The sequence below is a fragment of the Trachemys scripta genome, chromosome 3, assembly GCF_013100865.1.
Source record: "Trachemys scripta elegans isolate TJP31775 chromosome 3, CAS_Tse_1.0, whole genome shotgun sequence".
Classification (NCBI taxonomy): domain Eukaryota; kingdom Metazoa; phylum Chordata; order Testudines; family Emydidae; genus Trachemys; species Trachemys scripta.
The window spans coordinates 89,372,598-89,395,120 of record NC_048300.1 but is presented as its reverse complement, the minus strand read 5'-3'; the positions used below and the strand labels follow the sequence as shown (position 1 = coordinate 89,395,120).

The 22,523-nt window shown below is 37.5% G+C and overlaps 1 protein-coding gene across 13 annotated transcripts in view; it reads left to right on the top strand.

Annotated features, from left to right (window-relative positions):
- Window positions 1-22,523, top strand: part of ARID1B (AT-rich interaction domain 1B) — a 406,554-nt gene that overhangs the window by 28,895 nt on the left and 355,136 nt on the right. For 12 of the 13 annotated variants that reach the window (XM_034765331.1, XM_034765333.1, XM_034765337.1 and 9 more), the window contains exon 2: window positions 5,698-5,892. In XM_034765331.1, the coding sequence (XP_034621222.1) occupies window positions 5,698-5,892 (195 nt within the window). Of the gene's footprint in view, window positions 1-987; window positions 1,337-5,697; window positions 5,893-22,523 lie in introns of those variants that run through there. The other variant, XM_034765340.1, reaches the window with a different exon arrangement.

The following is a 22,523-nucleotide window of genomic DNA, read 5'->3' as shown; positions in this document are numbered from 1 at the left end:
GCCATGATGCTTTTTAAAACGACTTATAAACCCACTGCTGGCTTGGAATGATTCATCCCCCATTAAATTTCCAAATTCTGTCACTTGGGCTTGAAGAATTGGCCCACTAAGCGGCATTCCTTTCAGCCTTTCCTGAGCAAACCACGTGCGCATGGCTTTGTCTATTGTTGGTTTTGCTGAATAGCGCGCATGCATTTTTGCTTAAGCCCCGCGGCAGAATCGATATTTTGTACAAAGACATTCAGTTTAGATTAGTTTTTTAGCCATCCTGGGAGAGTAGATTTGGCAATCCCAATATCTTTTGAAACTTTGGCCTGGGTTTCTCCGCTATTTACTCGATCTATTGCAGCTAGCATTTCTTCTACAGTGTAGGAACGCTGACGCTTGCCCTCTGCCATTATATTAGATCTACGGTTAAAATTTTCTAATGTAGTATATATATTACTATATAACTACAGTACTACTGTATATATTATATATCTCTAGCATGACATTGACTAAGCGTGCGTGATACGTAAAGACACTTCCTGTCGATTTCTATGTCAGTGAGTTAGTGAGCAAATCTGTAGCGCTACATAGCAAGTTCCTGTACTGCGTGTTAACGAGTCTCGTGTGTTAAATAGGTAGCACTGGGAGGCATGGCGCTACCGGGCTTTAAGCGGATTCGCATGTAAACGGGTCTGTGCTGTATTTGATGCTTTGTTTAGCATTTGAGCATCCTGGAGAAATAGCAGGCACAGAAGAGTATCTCTCAGTTAATCCTTTCAGGCAGTGGGCACTTTCCACGTTCTTTCTATTCAAGTACCTGGACTGTTAATGTAAAGATGGGTGTGTATGATATTCTGGCCCCATTAAAGTCAACAACAAAGTTCCCGTTGATTTGAGTGGGCTAGGATTTCACCCTGGGTGTTTTTAAAGCACTCAGAGGTGAGTAGTAGTTGGGATTATTATTATATGCGCTCTTGTTGCAGTTCGAGTCTGGAAGTCATGTGTACAAATACGTGATCTGACACTGCTGTAAGAAGGACATTATAATAAAGATGCTATAGACTACACTACCACTAAAGAAGAATGCAAAGAACAAGAATTGTACAATATGGTGTTATGAGGAGCTGTATAAATATCTGAGATTTAAAAGAAACCTACACTAGAAATTGAAAAGAGGATAGGGGAAACTGAAGAAAAATACAGTCCGTGAAGGCTTGCAAGAAAAAAAATGTGGGCAGTAGACAAGCAGAATAAGCAAATAACTAGCCAAAGTAGTAAAAAGGTTTTTATTCCAAGTATTGAGGGGGAAAGTAGTCTTGGAGAGAAATTAGATCCATTAATAAAGGAGGTGAGATGAAATTAATAAACACTAAAATATTATATTATTTTTATTTATAATTATTATTTTTATAATAAAATAAAATAAGTTTAGCCAATTAAGTAATTAAAGCTTTGTAAAATAGTTTTTGATGGAAGGTAAGTGAGTACTTGGAAAGTGTGTAAATGTACACATCAGCTGTTTCTGAGAGTATATGTTCCTGAGTATTTGAAAGAATTAGATAAATTTATGGTATTGCTGGCAATGACTTTTGAAAAGTGTTGGAGAACTGGTATGGGAAATCTGGCTAAGAGCAGAGTTTCTCTGATCTTCAGAAAATGAGTGATACATGTAATTGTCATTCTGTTGCTGTAACTTCTGTCTTTAGCAAACTAATGGAACAAATGTTAAGAGGAAAAAACACCTGAACACCAAAAGGATAAAGGAACCTTGAATATAGGTTTATAAATGAACAAATCTTGCTCGACAAACTTGCTGTTTTATAGTAGTGGAAGAAGGGGGACACATCCAAAAATACATTAAAAGAGTATTATGGTTGCAAAGTGAAGCACTCAGAAGTTAGAAAATGCCAGAAACAAGGTTTTTATTATTAATTAATTAATTAATTAATTTTCTCATGGGCTTTTCTATGGCACATATCACTATAGTATCTAAGTGCTTCCCAAACATTAATTAATTTTCACAACACACCTGTGCAATGAGGGAATGGTGTTATTCCCAGTATTAAATGGGGAATTGAGGCATAGAGAGATTAAAGTCAAAAGTGTCCACTAATTTTGGGGGTTCAATTTAAGATGCCTGTGGCCTGATTTTTTTCAGCTCATTGATTTCAGTTGTAGCAGTGAGTGCTCAGTACTTTTGCAAACCAGACCCCAGGATTTCACATCAGGCACCCAGAAAATTAGTGACCACCTAGGAAGAGTTCAATTTAAGTGACATCATATACGAACTCTGTGGCAGAGGCAGGGATAGGATCCGGTTTTCCAGGGTAGCATTCAGCTGCCTTAACCATGAGACCATCCTTTCTTTTCCTATAATCTCCTGTGTCATTTACTGCAAACCTTCTGGCTTTTGCAACAAATGAGGGAAGCAGAGGTCCTACATACAAGAGCCTCAGTCACTACACAACCTTGATTCCTCCTTAGAGCAGGTCTATCCTGTGCCATGAATGAGACTGGGTCCTATGGGAAAAAATAGTATGTTATGTAATTTAAAGACTGTATTGGAATGCTTATGTATAAGGGGGCCAAAATAAGGTTTCAGGACAACCTTAATTTTGGCATTTCTTAACTTTTGAGTATTTGACTTTGCAAGCTTAACATTCTTTTAGCTTTTTTTTTTTATGTTACTTCCTCGGTTTTTAAAAATGCAAATTGAAAACCCCCCAGAAATTTCATCTTGTGGAATCATATTGACACCCGCAAGGTTCATCAAGTGTGTTGAAACTTTTAGTGCCACTGAACGCTCCTCTGCCGCTTGAGCCTACAGAGCAACTGATAGTAGTAATAGGTTGTAATCCTTGTGTGGACCAGCCAGTAGTGGTGGATGAGACACACACTTTGCCAGTGGGGTTCACAGATATTTGCTGACAGCAGAGGAATGGTGAAGAGACCGGTCTCTTCTGTCCCCTCCCCCTCAGCTTCTTGTCTCAGTCTCATTATTCAGTCAGTCATATGGCACCATTTGTCCATTTCTTCTCCACCTGCACCATACACACACCCTACCTTCCCCCTGGTTCCTTGTCTGTTTCCACCCATCCCTGGCTTCCAGTCCCTTGTCCAAATTTGGGCAATTTTTCATGGAAAGAGCAAAAGGCATTAGGATAACTTTCCGAGCAAATTCCAAGTTCCTGCTCCAAAGCATGGAGGTGCTAAAGCTTCTCAGTGAAAAAGTTATAAGAATTTTTAACATTAACATAACCAGTCTATTTTTCCCCAACCTCATTCTGAGAAATGAGTGAACTGTTTTTGCCAAATTAAAAACAAACAAAAATACTCAACCTCAGGTAGAGCCTCCCCTGGAAAGTTTCAGTCCAAATGGTTACGGTTTGGCAAGTTATTAGCAGTTTGAAAGTTATAAGCAGACAATGGAACAGAATGGCCTAGGGAAGTTGTGGAAGCACCTTCAAAAGCAGGCTGGATAGCCATCCATCTTGGATGGTTTAGACACCACTAAATCTTGGAAGGGAGTTAAACTAGATGACCCTTGTGGTCCCTTCTAACCCTATAATTCTATTATTTTATGAACTGAAAATAGGATCTTATAATGGAAAGTGTCAGTTAACTGTAACTGTAGGAATTGCTAATTATGAAGCCTATACTTTTAGCCCCATCTTTGATACCATGTAGCAGAAATGCTACACTTGAAATTGGTTTGGATGTGAACGTTGTCAAGTGGATTGAAACCTGGAAGAAATAACCTAAAATGAAGGGTAATAGGTATTGTTTTGAGTAAGGGAAGAGTCTAGTGAAAGAAGCTCAGGGAGTGTTGTTAAGTCTGATTTATATAACATCTTGTTTAATGCTTTAGAAGGGGAAGGAAACATCAATTTAATTAATTCACAGATAATTCTAAATTGGAAAGCGTTGCAAACACTATAGTGAGAATATAGTAATAATACATAGTGGCCTAGAGACATATGAAATATGCACAGAAAATTATCCAATGACACTCAATTTGAAAACAAATGCAAGCTAATAATCTGGCAAAAATAATTTGAAATGTCAGATATATAAAGCAAAGAGAAACCCAGTGAAACTGATATAGGAGCAATAGTGAATCACAAATTAGAGATGAGCGTTCAATTTAATATGGTGGTAAGAAAGGCTAATGCACTTTTGAAATAAATGCATAGAGGCATATCACAAAGAAGTAACAGTTCCCATCTACACAGCTGTGGTATGATCACACATGGAATACTGCATTCAGTTTCGGATACGTCATTATCAGAAAGATACTGCCAAATAGGTGGGATGTTACAGAAGGCCAATGATAAAAATTATGGGTTTGAGTGATTTATTTGTGAGGAAAGAGATGAAAATAACTAAATATATACGGTTGGCTAAGCCGTGACTAATTTGTAGGAGATATACCCTACATATTTTTGACTGATGTAAACATAAAGAAATAAAAATTAATGTAAGTAGCAGTAGTGGAATGAAATTAAGAAAGAGAAAATTTAAATTGAATATCAGGAAAAACTTACTAGTATCATAGCCTACTAGGCTGTGGAATAATCTCCAAAAAGAAGCCCCATCCCATGAGACATTTAAAACTAGATTGGGCAAAATTTTAGAAAATATACTGTAGAGAAGTCCTGCACTAAGAGGGAAATGAACTGGATAAACTAGTAGGTCTTTTCCTTTTCTAATTTGTATGATTCTATGAAAACCCTGCTTTTAATTAAGCTAATATTGTGTTAGGCTTTTTTTCTTTAAGTGTAACTTTTCTGTTCCTCGAATTAATGCACATTAATTAAGAGGTAGAGGATAGATGCTGTAGCTCAGCACTGTAGGAACATGGTAGAGTTGTACTTGACAGTTTATACTCTTGATCTGATTCAGTTGTCCTCACTAGTTAAAAAGGTGACAGTAAGGTGTCACACACTGGTTGACACCAGTCGTGAAACTCTTGAGATGCATGGTACATCCTGACAAAACAAAAACAAAAAAACAATACAATAACCAAAAAAACGCCAAACTATTCCAGTCCTGGATTTTCTGAGGTCTGGCAAGGAAGCAAATTGACTTTCATGTGAAATGTGGCTTATGACTCAAATTATGATTTGGAAGCTGATTAATGCACATGATTGCAATGCAACGGCTCTGAAATGTAACATATCATATGCTTAATGCTCCTTCAAAACTTTCTTTTTCTTCCACCATCTCTTTTATGAATTTGAAAACTAGCCACCTTTTCCAGGCTAAAATTTTTGCCCAAGACTGTCTTTACAGGTAAATAAAATTGGTGTAGCTGGAAGAATACTTTAAAGACAGTATTGCTAATCATTATACATGTTAGTGTGCTTATTGATTTTTTTTTTAATCTCCTGCAGAGATAATGGAAAATTTAAATGCCATTTTTTTCTTTTTTTGCTTACGTGTGCAAAATATTTTTGTCATATCTCTGATTTTAAGTCCCATTTCCATATTTCAAAACTCTTTTCTAATTAATAGGAAAATTAGAACATGCTGCTTGTAGAGCCCTATACTTCACTGCATTTTTGTATGTCGAATTGTTGTTGGATGTGTTCAAAATAAAGGTTCACTGTGCTGAATAAATGCAGGTATAATCTGTGCTATACTAAGGGGTGTTTCTAATTTCTTCCTACAGTATGTTTAAAGCAGATCTTTGCTTGTGTTTAATAACAGGGCAGCCCAATGGATCCAATGGTAATGAAGAGACCTCAGTTGTATGGAATGGGCAATAACCCTCATTCACAGACACAGCAAAGCAGTCCATACCCGGGGCAGTCATATGGCCCTCCAGGACCTCAGCGATATCCGATGGGAATGCAGGGACGGACCTCGGGAGCCCTGGGAGGAATGCAGTATCCACAGCAACAGGTTGGTGGAGGATTTTTCTGTATTGCTTTCGTTTCTCTCCTCTTCCCCTCTGCCATCCTGCTTAATGTGCAGGCCACAAGAAAATGCTCAAATCAAAGTGTTTCGCTTTCAGAATGAAGGTAAGAGACTATTTTAAAAATGAATAAATAATTACATAAATTTGTTTTCTTAAATTTCACACTATATCTAAGCTATTTAATATGCTAGAGACATATCTTTTAGGAGGAGAACATGTTGAATGCCAAAAAAAAATTTGGTTGACATCACCTAGCTCTGTACATCTTTTTGGGTTTGGGGATTTTTCTTTTTTTTTTTTTAACCCACATAGGTACCCATTTCTCTCTCCTCCTCCCCGCCCCTAATAGGTTTTCTCATCCACAAGAAGAAAAACTCCAAGCTTACACTAACACAGTACCAGTTTATTGGAGCGAGACCAATATTGTTCAGTGTGTGAGAGCCTGTCATGTCTTTGCATCAGAGTTGATTTTTATCGAAGGTTTCTGTGGTTTATTTCTTTTCTCTCTTTGTCTCTCTTTTTAAAGTCAAAGGTTGCTTTTTTCTTCTTTTTGTATCAGAGGATATATAAATGTAACAATCTCCTCTAGTCTAGTTGGATTTCACTGTTGATGGTGACCTCTTCTGCTCCTTTCCCACCCTTTTTAAGAGGATTAATTACCCACGTTCTCACTATAAATTAGTGAAGATGCAGTAGTTGTTTTCTGAAGGGGAAAATAGATTAAAGTTATCCAAAAAAGCATGTTGGCATATTTTGGCTAGATTTCTGATTAGAGTTGTACTGCAGACTGAGAATTCTATACTCAATTGCAAGCACAAGGCTTTTTGATAATGAATGGAAAACAGTGTTTTGTCTCTACATGGAGCTAACTAGTTGCAGAATTTTTTTTACTTTATTTTCTGTTAAATATAGAAAAGGACTGAAAATAATGATCTACCAGGCAAATATATTTATTTCAATCTAATCCCAGTATCTACCCATTGGCATAGAATACACAACAAGTGTCTAATTAGTTTGTAACTTCAAATATACTATTCTTATGAGTTCTCAGCTACTTCAGATATATTAGTGTGTTGAGTTGCAGCATTTCATCATCTGACTTTTTCCTTTTCCTCATTAGATTTTTTTTTAAATGGATGTTTACTTGTTTGTAAGAGGCGATTTGGTTTAAAGGAGGCCAACACCTTACTTTGTTGCCAGCTTAATACAGCCAAGGCATTTTGCCAGTTTAATAAATGGTACCCAGTTGTCATTAGAAAGGGATGTGGAAAAAAGGAGCCTTCAGTTTTTTGTTTAGCTACAGCCAAAGCAAAGTTATTAAAACATATTTTTATTTTTAAAGAATTATTCTATGTTATTCAGAGATGGGTGTTTGAATTTTTCACTTCATTTACTAATTGCTCGATAATTGTACATTATCTGTCAACAGGCAATGACCTGGCACAGTGATTGGCTGCTGGCCCTATCTGTCTTCTCACAGCATTAATGTAATTGGCTGAGCAACATTACAGTTATGATTACTAATACTCTTCAGGGAAAAAGTGAGAGGATAATTATGACATTGAGTTTTTATTGAACGGACATCACCACCTAGGCATGATTTTGTTTTGGACAGCCTCCAGAGCTTCATGTGTTTGGCTTGTGAACCTCTAATGATCTGAATCCAGCTCTTTTCATATTGCTCATATATTACCACCTTTCTACAAAGGATTAAAATGCAGGAATCCAGGTTTCTAAATTGAATTGCCAACTTACCAGCTGAGTGGTAAGTTGTCTTTGGCTCGAGATGCCACATTTTCATTTCTGCCTAGATTTTTACTTCTGTGACATGAATATTAAAGCAAGAGGAGCCCAGTCGTACTTGTTGAAATTGACTGTCTAGTGATCGTATGTTTATCTATAATATAAAATAAATTATATGGCCAGCATTTTCAGAGGGTGTGTGCTCAGCTCTTTATGAAAATTGGGGCGCTTTATAATGTCTCATATTGAACAACCAACAATTTGAGATACTCAGAAATACCGTACGCTTCTGAAAATCTGATGAGTTGTGAGGTATCTGGACATAAAACCTATGAGTTGTGCTGGTCTAATTTGAGTGTGGGTATGCTATGCTTTGGAGGCAGGAAAGGGAAAGAAACGTCTCTGGGAGAGTGTTTTTATTTTTTTATTTTGTTTTGTTTTAAAGTGGTGGTTTGATGCTGTCCAAAGGTTTTGGAATATTAGACTAAATTCCAGGGGGAATTAGTGGGCAGAGTTCACGTGAGATGGTTAAAGGTGCATGGTAAGTGCTTTTTCTCTAAACATTCCATCTGTGCAGGAATCTTACTCCTGAATCTCAGTTCCATAGCAGGAGACAAGCAAAAGTCTTCAAAGCTCTAAAGATTTTAGGGTCTTGAAGGAGAAGTCCTTGAAAGATAAGCCTGAGTTGTCTTCAGCCACTATGTGCCAGGGCTTGGGGTTAGAGCTGTCTGGAGTGGCAGATTTTAACTTAGAGGTCTATTAATAGGTGCTGCAAATGAAGCAATAGAGGAAAAATTAAAGAAAGACTGAAAGAATCAACATTAATGAAGATGTTTGGTCAAACATGAGAAATGATCCTATAATTGGCTATAAGCATGCATGCAAAGAAAAAAATGTGTTCCTGCTGAATGCCATTGATGCTGTCTCTGTAAAGAAACTGAAGAAACTGAAGAATGTTGTGTGCATTTGGATGATGATGCCATCCACAGATACAGAGACAAGTAAGACAGGGAGGTCTCTACTATTTGTTCAGACAATGAAGATATAGTGAAAAAGATGAATGCAGTCTGTCTAAATTTCTGACATGTAGGTGTTCAGCATGTTACATAAAACTTGCAAAGAAACCTAATGCAGCAGAAGTTAAAAAATTCTTTCACAACTACTATCTGCCTCGTGGCTGATTGAGATATACCTGGTAATGATGTACCTAGCTTTCCAACAAAGGTTTGTAGCAATCTCAGGATAATAGTGTCTCTAACAGTGTTGAGGGTGCATTCTATGAAACTGCTACAAAGGACTTCATAAAGAAAGACACTAAACTTAACAAAGCATTGAAGGAGGTTTTGGAGGAACTTGAGTGATTACTTACAGGATGATGACATCACTGTCCTGGTCTTGGTGAAAATCTAGTTTGAATTAATTAACAAAAAAAACCTGGAACTACACAAAGGACAAAATATGAAATACAACGCAGAGGACCTTTGCATTTCTTGACAATTTTAGTGATCCTATATACAAAGGTTGTAGTGTAGGTTGAGCCTAGAACAAGAAGGAAAGGCAAAAAGTAAGGCTGAAGAATTGTTAACCTGATTTCCTTGCTCACTTGACATTGAAGATTTAGATTTTTAACCCAGATTTATTTTTGTGAAGGAAGTTGTCACAAATTGTTGCATTAAAATTATAGGAAATTGTGGGAATTAAAATCACAGAAGGGAGCTCAGTTTGATTGAGAATTTTGTCAATTTTCGAGAGAGTTGTCCAGTCAGTTCCGCATGAATCGAGCAGATACTTAGTACACATGGATTGGTTTGGTTAAATTGTTGTAATAAGGTAGGTGCTGAAAAATCAGAGAGGTTGGTAAAAGTATACCTGTATCTCAGTGCCAATATAAAATTGGAAAGCATTACTAATTAGTCAACTGGGGAGTCAGTTGTGTTTTGTTTACAGAATTGCAAACTTCTCATTTTGGACAATGTGTGCCTGTTTTATGTTTGAGGAATAATTCATATAAAGTGAATAGCATAGTATTTTCTGTTTCGTTTAATAAAAGCCTTTGTGGGGTTTTTAGTGGACTTTTTCACCCACCCTTGCAGGAAAAGAAGAGCTTTTTGAGGGGAGGAAAATCACAGCAAATTTACATGTATCTAGAATTGTTGGAGCTGTGAGCACAATCTGAACACATGGGAACATTAAAGTCGATGTCTGCACCCCAAGATTCTGAAGCATTGGCCATAAATATTGGTATTGATGCTGGTATCCCTGATTCCTCGTGCACTGAATGTCTTTATACTGTCAGTGTCAGTGCCTTTTGAGCCATGGTTGATGCTCCAGGCTCCCATGTCAGCGTGCCATGATCAATTAACTGTGTGGGAGCAGGGAGACAATGATTCCTAGTTGGTCACAAGAGCTGGGGGCTCTTCTGATGCCAAGTATATCTCTTCTACAAAGGAGTTCCATGACAGCAACTCTGTTTGAGGAATGGATTTTACTATAACTCTTTTAAACAGTTGGCTGTATTGGCAGACTGAGTTGGTTATGGTAGAAACTAGAAGGGCTTATGACTGAGAAACCTGGGCCAGGAACTCCTATTTTGGACCTGTTGGTGAAGAAAGTACTGCAGACATCAAAGATGGTTATTAACCTCTGTATAGTGACATGCAGCTGCTAGTTGTGGAATGACCCATGCTCTCATCCACTACTACTTTAGAAACAAACAAACAAACAAACAACCCTTTAGTGTTTGGGGAAGTTCTGCCTGTTTATGGAGCCAAGATTCAGGTGTGAGAATCCTGCAAGATTATAACTTCAGAGACACAGAATTACAAGATAAATCATTTTCTCTTCTCATGTGGATATCAGAATTACTTACCTTGTAACTTCAAATGAGTTGAATTCTCTTCTGTATAAATGCACAAACGATGTGTATGTGTTAGATGGGCACACACAACCCCAAAGACTGTAACACTTGAAATACTGCTTATATGCATTCCAAGACTTTACAGATATTTGAAGACAATGTTTTAAAAAACATAAGAATCATTACAATGATATTTTTGGATTAAAAATATTCCTACTGGAAACCATGGCTACAGAGTCTGTGGACTTTGCTATCTACAGTTTCAAAATCTCTTTCCTGGGGCCTAATTCTCCACTGTCTTGCACTTTTTGTAGCTGTTTACCTCTGCAAAGTGGGTGTAAAAGGCTACCAAATCAAACTGCTTCATAAAGTACAAGCAATAGAGGAGACTGCCCATTATTTTCAAAACTCTGCTTGGTCTTGCACCATCCTCTCAGGGACCTTGTTTCTGTGCTCTCTTCTCTGGTTTCATACGTGGCAAATTTATTTCTTCACACAATCTTTTCATTCTTGGTGTGAGAATATACTCTTTTGCTATTTGTGCCATGTAGAACAGACCTCGGTATCTTTCTGTCTAGTAGTTTCTCTATGGGATTACAAATGAAGACAAAAACATATTTCTCCTTTGTCTAGGCCTGCTAAAGAGGAATATGGTTGGCTTAAAAGTCCTTTTTTTTTTTTTTTTAGTCCACAGATAAATATTTAACATGTACAGCATGTTTCAGTCTCGGTTCAGGAGGATTAGTTCTGTTGAGTAAAGTTGCACATGTTTGTAAGCTGTTTGTACAATCTGAGCCTTAGCCTAGAAACCATTTTAGATGCCTAAGCATTAACAGAACACTTAAGTAGATTTAAAATTGCAATGTAAATGCATTTTAGAACAGTATTTGAAACTCCTTTTTTCTTTTGTTTACCTAGAAGAATGAGAGTTCACAGTTCTGAGTTTCTGCTGAGAGAAAGTACTGGTGTCATAACATACCACTAGATCTGCATAAAGAACCCAGCTTTTGCTTGCTTATGATTAATTGATTCTAATGTGATCAACTCTTTTATTAAAAACCCAGAATTCAGGCCCTGACAGATCAGTAGAAAAAGAGGTGATTTTCAAATACTTTAATTTAAAATGTATTCATTTGTGAGTTTTTAATTCCACCAATTTATTCCGTTAATGTTCTGGAGTCTTAATAGATTTTTATTTATTTAAACTCATTGCACTTTATTATTAAAATGATATGAGTGTAATTTCTTTAGTTTTAAATAACATTTTCCATAACTTCAGTTTCATGGTACTGAATTTCTTATTTAAATGACACATAAATGTAGGGACAATTTTTCTGTGTGGGACAGATGTAATTTTAAGCTTACAAACATCCCTGCTTAGGCAGGACTTCTGAGAGAGATTATGTTGTACATTTAAAGACATAATAAGAGCTTTTAATTTTTTGTCTTTTATGTATTTCCTAGAATTTAAAAGAGACAGTATTGAAATAAAACTAATTGGTCTGAAAATCTAAGATAGTGAGCACCCACATTTTGCCAAATATGAAGTCCCAGGTCAAATATGTTGATAGAAAATATTTTCTCTGTACTGTTACTAATAACAATATCAGATCATTGAAAAGGAAATTGTTTTTAACATCTGACTTACTCTTCCTCAGTTCTTTCGCTCCCTTTAGCACTTTGATAATGAAACGATACTGGTCAGTTTCACTTTCTTGTTCTCAGGTATTTGCAAAATACTGTTGTGCTTTGCTTCCAAGCTCTGTAGGAAAATGTTCAAATAAAGTTTTAATTGAAATTAAAAAGACATAAACATTTCTATTAAAATTAAGGTTGTGTTTTATTAAACACACACACACACACACACGCACACCCTATGTACTACAATGTCATTCAATATTATGTACCTCTAATATTTTCCTTTCCTCAGCTTAAAAAAAGGAAATAATCTCTCCCAGAAAACAAACAAACCATACAATAGTTTATGAAATGTTATAACAGTTTTCAACCAAGTCTGAAAGCCTGAATATATATATATGTCTGAAATAATAGAATGGTCCTTTCAGTGCTGCGATGGACCTATTTAATCAGTCAATCATTGGATAATTGATGTTTAGGATGTATTAAAAATTCTTATGTACTTGATGGACTGGGACAACATCTTATTGTGTAAAATAAGATTGTGTTGTGAGATGCATAGTAAAATCTTTATGGAAAATAGTTGCATGTGTATGTACAGTAGCCATTCTTCATAACTAGTTAAAGCTTAATATAGCTGCCTTTCTAATTTTGACTGTGATCCTGCAGACTCTAGGTAGGGATCTCTGCTCCCCCTTTGAGCCTGCTCACGCTGAGTCATTTGTAAGACTGGTGCCTTAAACTTCAAAATATCCAAATGCAATCAAACTGGTTTGTGAACTGATCATTTTCTCATATTTTGTTTTTAAAATATTGAGTGTTAAGAGTGCAAAAATGCACCTTCTAAGTGTCTTTATTGGCTGAGTTTGCAAAGGCCTTACCGTCAACTCAGTGGCATTTGTCTGTCTGTTTGTAATGTGATAACTTTTGAATACTGCCTCCAGGAAGAATCCTATTGATTTTGGGGAAAGGGGGAAAAATTGGAGAACACAGGAAGCCCCTGCCAGCTCTTTAGCACAGCCACAGTCTGAAGCAGCTCTGTGGTTGTCTGTGGATCAGACAACTGGTTGAGGGCATCCATTAACACCTGCTAGCATAACAATTCCCTTGCTCCTCTCTGCTCATCTTGCCCATAGAGTTTAACATGTTGACACCCTGAATGACTTAGGTCTCAGACAGAAAGTAGAATAATGGTGGGGGGAATGGGGCACACACAACCCCTGGGGAGTGGGACAGACAGAGCCCCTGGCATGGGGAGAATGTAGAAACAGGAAGGAGGTAATGAGTTCACATAGAACCCTTACCCTGGGGCAGGGGAGGGAATGGAGGGCACACAGAACCCCTACTATGGGGGAAGGGAAAGGGTCTTTGGAATGGGTGGAGAGAGCAATGGGAGGGCACACAAAGCCCCTATCATGGGGAAGAGAATGGGGGCCCTGGTATGGGGGGAATAGGAGTGCACACAGAGCCCCTGGATTTGGGGGAAGGGCAACTGAGGCACACAACCCCTGTTGTGGAATGATTGGGGAACCCTGGAATGGGGGCCATGGTTGGAAAGAGGGGATTGGGGGCACACACAGAGTTTCTGCCATGGGAGGGAGAATGGGGGAACCTGCTATGAGGGAAGGGGGTGGGCACACAGAGCCTTTGGCATGTCAGTATGTGTGGGGAATGGGTGGCATGGGGGGAAGTGGGAATGGGGTTCACACAGTCTCTGTTATGGGGGTGGGAGAATGGGAGTCCCTGATATGGGAGGAGAGTTGAATGGGGAGTACACCAAGCCACTGGCATGTGGGTGATTGGGGGAGTTGCGGAAAGTCTTTGAAATACAGTGGGATGGGAGAATGGGACACAGGGAGCTTGTGAGGGGAGAGCGGAATGGAGGAATACAAGGAGGCCATGGTGTGTACAGTAAGCTCAGTTTATACAAGGTGTCTGATCCCTGATATTTAAAAAGGCAGAACTTTAAACCTTCTGAGACCAACTTATTTATTTTGGTGTATACACTTTGTATGGGTGGAGCAGGGGAAATTTGCTTCTGGTTGACGGGTTTTAACTTGAGAGTAAATTTTAAAGGCTCAGGAAAGTTATAAAATCTCTGGGAATGTACAGTAAGGCTTTATTATAATGGAAACTGCAAGTCAACCAGAACTATAGAAGCACCAATATGATTACCTGTTCGCAGTGCTCACATTGGGTGACATCCCAAATTGAAAATGTCCAGTTTAAACTAAAGAAATCAATTGGCTGTTGACTTGGAAGGTAAATTTTTTTTAAAGCTAGCAAACACTAGTGTACTAGCTGCTGGGTGACTGGTGTGTGTGTTACTTTGTGAAATCATTTTAATTCCGGAAGATTGAAGTATGCCAAGAAGAAGGTGGGGTTAATGATAATGGTTTGCTTCAACCTAGTAATTGGAAGCTAATGCATATACACAAAGAAAACTAGTCCAGCTGTATATATATTTCCTTCACTAGTGTATATATTATCTTCATCTTGCGACAGAATTGTGGCTAGATTGCAGTTTATGTTCTGAAATTGTTTTTAGTAGGTATATTGGTGTGGATGGTAGAGGGAAGGAGGGAGAAAGTAGAATGTTTGCTCTGTTATTTCTTAGGGGGAAAATATCATTTGACTCTACTGGTGGTGGGAAGTTCTGGTTATTTTTTATTTTCTACATATTTGGAATATTAATTCAAAGGAGGGTGGTTGCATCTTTAAGAAGGTGACTTTTGCTCCCCTGCTTTAGTATGTTTTTTAATGTCTATTTAATTCAAAGAGTTGTGAACAGTTTGAATAAAAGTAATTGCTTCACTCAATCTGTTATTTGAATGGTATTTCAGTCATTCTATCAGTCCTCTATAAACTTCCAGGAAAAGAACATGGTAGACAAAATAATAGGCAGGGGGCGGGGGCTTCTTTGATGGGGGAATCTTGTAGACCTCCCTTTATGCATCTTAAAGAGGGGAAATAAGGGCCTGGCCCCATTTGTTTTCTTTTTTAGGTCATCTTTAAGAGTCAATCTTTTGATATTCAACCTTTAATCATTGTAAAATCAAAGTTGCTGTTGTCCTTTGTCTTGTAAAGAAATGGGATTTTATAGTTTGGGTTTATAGAAACACTAAAAAGTGTGTGTGTGTGTTATGCAGACTGTTGGAAAGTGTTCAGTGTTTTTCTTTCTTTCTCTCTGGTGCTAAGCCTCATTGACTAAATTGAAAAAAGGCAGCTACTTTAGTTCATGGTGGGATGAGGCTTTATGTTGTATTGTCTCCTTTAGAATTATCCCTTCCATTCAGTGTAATTCACTCCATAGAGGGAGGTGAGCATAGATTACAGATAATCGCAGAATCAAATTTGACATAAGTTAGGGTCTTTATGGTAGCTTAGCTCTTCATCTTAACATTGGTCATCTGACAATGTTTACTGAAGAAAATCCCTTAAGTAGCAGAATTGCATTATTATGGAAAATAGAAATCACTGAAATGTTTCTATCATTTCTTTAGAACTGTGTAGAAAAAATTGTAGGTTAAGCAGAAACTGTCAGCTGCCTCAAGGAAACAACACTGTTCCTTCAAGCGGATGGCAGAGTGCTATCTTGGAAGGGACACTGGTGCCAGAATTTAAGTCTCACCACTTCTTCACAGATGTTCATTAAATGCTCATTTTATATTGATCATTGAGAGAGTGGCAGTTGATATGTATAAGTTTAATAAATATATTTTTCTAATTAAGTTTTGCTCTCAGTATGCTAAGTTATTGTGCTTTAATCTGAGCACCTTGGTGAATATAATAACATTTGTTGTGCAGCTAGACCAAATTGGAACTGGTGCTGCTCATGGAAAGGAAGAGGGAGGAAAACCTACAGAAGTGTTTATTGGGGATTTGGAAAGGTTGCTGTTTCGGGAGATGACAAGGCACAACTCTCCCCTATATGTTGTTGTTGAGAATTTTGTATATGAAAAGAACTAGCTGTCAGTCAAAGAGCTATTTAGCTAGTAAACTTGAATTTTGATTATCAGCAGTAGGGGACAGAGCAGTTTTCTCTCTGCTGAGTGAAGCAGGGGAATCATTTATTTATGGACAGCTTGTTTTGCATGGCAGCTTGAGACATGAATTAAGGTATTTAAATCCATAGTGAAATAAATGTCTAATTTTAAGAAAACTCTGCTGTGGAATTATGTTTAATAGCTGTCAATTAATGTCTAACCAGGAGGTTTAGGTTAAGGATAATTAATTGTTACTGTTCGTATTATAACTTTAGCTAACAGCTCTTTCTCGATTATATTTATCAAAGGAGAGTTTTGTGCTCATAATGTTTGAACTAACTACAACCAATATATATGTAGTAACATTTTGACTATACTTGCTACAATATACCCACCGGTCATTTTGAAAATGTTATATATAGCTGATATAAGCTTATCAACACATACTATCAATTATTCATAAATCTGAACTAGTGCAGGGGAGTCACTGGTATTTGAGCTTTAAAATTAGGAGGGCGTATGTTTCCCATGACTAATAGTTGAACTGTAGATAAGGGGTGAAATCCTGATTCCATTGAAGTCAATGGGAGTTTTGCCATTGAGTTCAGTGAAGCAAGGATTTCACTCAAGGGGCCTGATTCTGATCTCGTGATATTGAAGTTCAGTTGAGTTATCCTTGATTGACATTATTGTAAGTATGATCAGAATCAGCCCCTCGAGATCCAGTAGGCAGAGTTCCAGTTTGGCAACAGTAGAGTGGGTCAGATGGAGCCTCTAGTGCATTTATTATAGTGCAAATTAAATGCTGTCCTTTTTAAAAAGGTAATCAGAAATGTTTAAAAAAGCAAGTGATTCTAAGTTCTTTTCTGAAGTTTTGTGATTTTTAACCTATAAAATAAGAATACTTGAAATTTTAAACTATTGGGTAAAATTTTTCAAAAGCATCTTAAGTGATGTAGGAGCCAAAACCATATTTTAGAATGTAAAAGCCTAAATCTCATTGAAAGTCCGTGGGAGTAAGACTTCCAAGTGTCTAAGTCTCTTTTGAAAATGGGGCTTCAATATCTTTGTTTGTCATTTGGATAAAATCTTCAAAAGCACCAAAAAGCTAAATACTGAATGAAGTAGACTTATAAAGGCAATAATTTTGTTATTCCATTGTACTCTGGGATGCATGAGTATAATGTGATCATCCAGATACGGGCAGGCTGCTCTGAGGACCTAAAAAATGGAGGTAATAAACCTATATAATAAAATTTAGAAGTTTGTGGCTCTTTTGGTGCTGAAGTGCCTTTTTTAAATGATTGTCTCTGAGTTCTCAACAACTCACTGTCTAGTTAGACTCCCATTCCCCCCACACCCTTTCTCTCCTTTAAAAAAACCTATTAAACTAGAATCAATTAAATAAAATTCTGTTAAAAATAATTAGACCTTTTTGATTTGAAAAATAGCTTGTGGTGAAATGATAAATACTACAAAAAAGTAAAAAAGCTTTGTCAACCCTCTTTTGTGTAGTTGATGTTCAACAGTGTGTAAGTTCAAGAAGTAGGATCAATCCTTACGTTCCTTATTTCTTCTGCTTGGGTCACTTTTTTTCTGGCACCAGAGTTTCCATAGCTTTTATCAGCTCTTCATATATCACTTTGCTGCTTATAGTTTTCACTAAACATTGGTATTTTCCTTCCATCTCAGGGGCAGGGGAAGATCCCAGTGTAAATATTGAATCAGAAGGTTTAATTCTCTTGATTTTTTTTTAGTTTTTTATTTTCTTCTTTTGAAGATGAAATTAAAAGTAAGTGTGGATGGAATGAAGGGAAAGTAGAAATACTGCTTAAAGCCCATCCACTTTTCACAGGCTTTTGTTGCTTTACAGGCTGGAGTGTGACCACTTCTTTCACTGGAGCTTCACTTGCACCTGTGGTGCTTAGTTTGTTTTTGTTTAAAATAAAGCAAGAATATTAAACTCCTGCGTTATTGGTTAAAGGATTGAAAATATGAATCCTCAGATACCTTAAAAATAAATAATAAAGGGTGGTGGGGAGAGGAATCTATGTCTCTCTCATATTTGTATGTGTGCTACCCCTTTTTCTCCTTTCTGGCTATTTTTATTTAGCAACATTGTACTATTTGGACTGATGATTTAAGGATAAGATATATAGGCATTGTTAACCAGGTTGTTACATATTTCCCCTTTAGCAAGTCCACATTAGAAAATAAATTCAAATGTTTACTTTAAAAGGTGTCTCTTTGAGGAAAAATAAGTGACATCTAGCTTTGATATTTATGTCAAAGGGGAAAATTGCACTCTTTATTACTATATTCCATAGAACAGAGGTAGAGTTCCCATCTCCGTTTTGGGAAAACTCAGTATAAACTTCTGTTTTGATACAAGTTTCTGATCTAAATGAGCAAGGTTTAGGCAGCCACTTGGGGAAGATGATGTTTTAATTATAAAAGCAGTGTATTTATTTTGAGTGTTTTTTATGCTTTGTAGGCCAGATTGGCAGAGTTACTTAGTTCTTTTACAGGGCTATCTGTTTCTCTGAACTATTTTATTTTGTGCAAACAGCTTTCAGGAAAAGTAAATATGTGTGGTTCATTGCTAGAAACACATTGATTCTGTGGGCAAGGGGGGCAGTTCCTCTGCAAGCCTCTGTTTAAGGGTCCTTTTTTCCTCCTTGAATAATGTATTGTTCTGCTGCTCCTGACTTTCTCAATCAGCAGGACAATAAAATTAATATGTTTTTTGACAATTCACCTGTGGCCCACAGCATTCTAAAAGCACCAGTGGAAACTGACCACTGTGTGTCTAGTCAGTTTTCACTTTAGTACTGCTTGGCATAACCATGAGTTAAAACAAAGGCAGAGGTACTGGATATATCCCTCTGCAGATTCAGGAAGACAGTGCTTAATGGGTTTATGCTCAGTTTATATTTAGAAGGTTGTTTTAGCTAGAAATTTATATTTTTACAATGAAAGATTAAATTCCGCAGAAATTGATGGGTTAGTCCCCACACTCACAAAGAAAAAAATCTTCCTTGCTGCTGAAGAGCAGGTGAGTGGAATTCTCGAGCCCTGAAGATGATGCTGTAAAAAAATCCCATATATCCTGTGTTCCCTCTAAGCTGCACGGTTGTCCAGCTGCCCAGAAGTGAATCAAGTGCCGCACATGGTGGCGTGTATTCAGGTGCCCCTCCCCCTGCTGCTCTGCAACCTTGTTGCTCCTGCCTTCTGCCTTGGAGCTCCTGGCCAGCTGCTTCTGGGAACCTCTTGCTTGCTATGCGGGGGAGGGGGGGTGGAGAGGAGGAGGAGAAGGGCGCTGATGTCAGGGTGTCCCTCTCCGCAGCCTCCCCCCTGCCCATGTACCCCATCTCCGCAGAGCAGAGGAGGGGGAGACAGGCTCAGGAGCAGGAGAGCTGCTGGCAGCTGCTGTGGTCTGAGCCTTCTGGTGTGAGTGCCTTCAAGAGATAGTGTATGGTCTCTCATTAACTTCCCCAACAGCCAGCACACACACACTTTCTATGTCTCTCTCTCTCTCTTTCTCACAAACTCACTCTTTGTGTGTGTGTGTGTGTGTGTCTCTCACTCACTCTCACACACATACAATCTGTGTGTGTGTGTATGTGTGTGTGTGTTTCTCTCTCTCTCTCTCTCACATACACACACACACACACACACACACACACACACAGAGTCTCAGTGTCTGCCTCACACTCACCTCCCAACACATCCTTGTGTTGTTATTGTTACTTCTTGGTACTTTCTGCAATGCACATATATACTCTGTAATTGTATTCGTTCAAAGTGCTGTTATTTTAGTTTCTGGACTGGTCTATCCATTTCATAATTTTATTTCTCTCTTTTGTTTAAATTTAGTAGTGAGTTCTAAAATGCCTAACCTGTCCTGGGTGGAGTAATTATCCCGATGGTAATTTTCTAAAATATATATTCTATCTAGGTTTTTTGTTTCTACTGGTGGCACACCTGCACATTACCTTGATATTGGTCCACATAACAAAAATCATTCTGTACATGGATGGAAAAAAATTGAGGGAACATTGCATATATCCTCCCTACTAGGGTGACCAGATCTCCAGATTTTATAGGGACAGTCCCGATTTTTGGGTCTTTTTCTTATATAGGCTCCTATTACCCCCGCCCCCTGTCCCGATTTTTCACACTTGCTGTCTGGTCACCCTACTCCCCACATTGGCAATTTGGAGGTTCTGTGATCTGAATAAATGTGTAGTCTTGGACCAAATGGTAAAAAGTACACTTGATAAATGCCATCACTGTGCAGACATTTGTTCTTTATTTTTGGAATTTTATAACATAACGTTGTTATATAAGAAATGCTCCTTTATGCCTGTAACCGTGAATTCTGCTTTCCCCCCCATCTTGTTAATTTCCCTTGTACCTCTCTGATAGCTTGTTGAATCTTGTTTTTTGTAATTTAATATTTTTTGCTTTCTGTATTCCGAATTAGTTTTTCTATGGGTGTAAAGTGAGAGATAATAATATTTGCCCACCTTTTTGAAATGGCTCGAGAGCCTGTTAAAAAATAAATGTAAAGTATTATAACTGTTCCTACTTGGGTCATTTTCCATTTGCCTACAGGGCTTCTGTAACTACTATACATTTTCTGTAAAACCAGAAAAAGAATACTCTTAAATTCAGAAAATAAAATCAAACATTATTCTGAAGTTTAGTAGTAGCTATTGTTATAAAGAATGTCAAAATGTAGGTTACGTTTGGTGCTCTCCTTAGTGAAGAAAACACATTTTTTAGTTGAAACGTATTTTTTTTAAAGTAGACATGTTCCAATGTATCCCATTTACAAGAATAGGTAGAGGTATGTGAGTTCTAGATCCTTTTAAAATTGATTATAAAAAGTCCTTAAAAATGTATAAACAGCTGCTGATGGAAAAGACAAAACATTTCGGGCCCCACTAATCCTTTAGTCATTTAGTAGTAGAGTGCTATAAAATATAGCTTGCAATTTTTTACTGGGTACTTTTTCCTGTCTGTGAAGGTTGCAGAGTTATACCAGAATATTTGCCATGTTCAGTCCCATCCCCAGTGGAGAGAGGTAAAATCTTAAATGAAAGGGTTTGGGGATGCATGGAAAGGACTGTGGACCTCTAGAAAAGCAGTATCAGCATTGCTGACACAGATTATATAAGGAATGATCATTCACTTCTTGTGTGTCAATAAAAATGCAGGAGAGCACCTTTCTTGACACCGGGTTTGCTGAAACATCACTGCTGTCTTTTTTTGTAATACTCCTGTGGATGTTTTTGCACGAAGTGGTATCTGTCAGAGCTTGAAATATTCTTGCGCAGTTCCCTTTGAACAGGTAGCACAGGACAAGTTCTAGCACATAGTTACTTGACATGGGGCCGCCTACCACAGGGAAAGAATGTCTTGCTTACATATATCTAAGTTGATGTGCTAAGAACTTTGCCAGTCATTTTACAGTTTACATACTGAGCTGTAAATAATTACTGAGCTTCCATTTTGAATCATTGCTTTTTTCTTTGAATAAAAGGAGAAGATAGCAGTAGGAAATCTTGAGGATGCTAGAACAATTTATGATTAGCCTGGAGATATTTTTACAGTGAATCCTATATAAATCTGCACATTTTTATGACTGCATTGCCTTTGATTTTGGACTACAATTTTTGTTCTCCCTGTGTGTTCAGCACTATGTCTTATCTAGTAATGCACACAGTGTGCAACATGTAAAATTACAATTTTTTTTTTTTTTAGATAAGTGAAAATGGTTCAACATCTAGAAGATTCACATGAGAATGAACACTTTCCTTTATGGGGAAACTTTTTCCTAAATAAATAATTAGTTCCATACAGTTGGAGCAATTATGTCATAGTTGATATTTGAACAGTGAGTTTTATATTTTTATGAAACTATTGTAAAATTTTTTTCACTCCTTCACTGATCCCTAACTCTAGTGGTTGATCCAAAAAAGATGAAGATGCTCTAGATCAGCCTTGCAAAATTGTCATGAACATTTACCATCCTAGGCACAAAAATCTATGTACTTATCCTTACTGCAATGGTGACGATAATACTAATTATATTTTGCTTATCCATGAAAAGAAGGAGTGGGCAAGTAGAATTTTGAAAGGTTGTTCTGGATGCTGCTGTGTAGGGCATTTTCTCTCTCTTCCTCTCCCTCCCCATCCGCCGCCTCAGTGGGTGTAGTGTTTGCTGTGGTGATTTTAAAGAAGGAAGAAGACCCTTCTCAGTTATTATTTGGGAATGTCATTGCTGGTCATTAACTCTCCCATTGGGTGTCTGACTTGCAGTAAAATTTGCCCAAGGTGGTGCCATTCTCAGCATTTTGGCTTCTGTGGCCAACACTTTATAAGT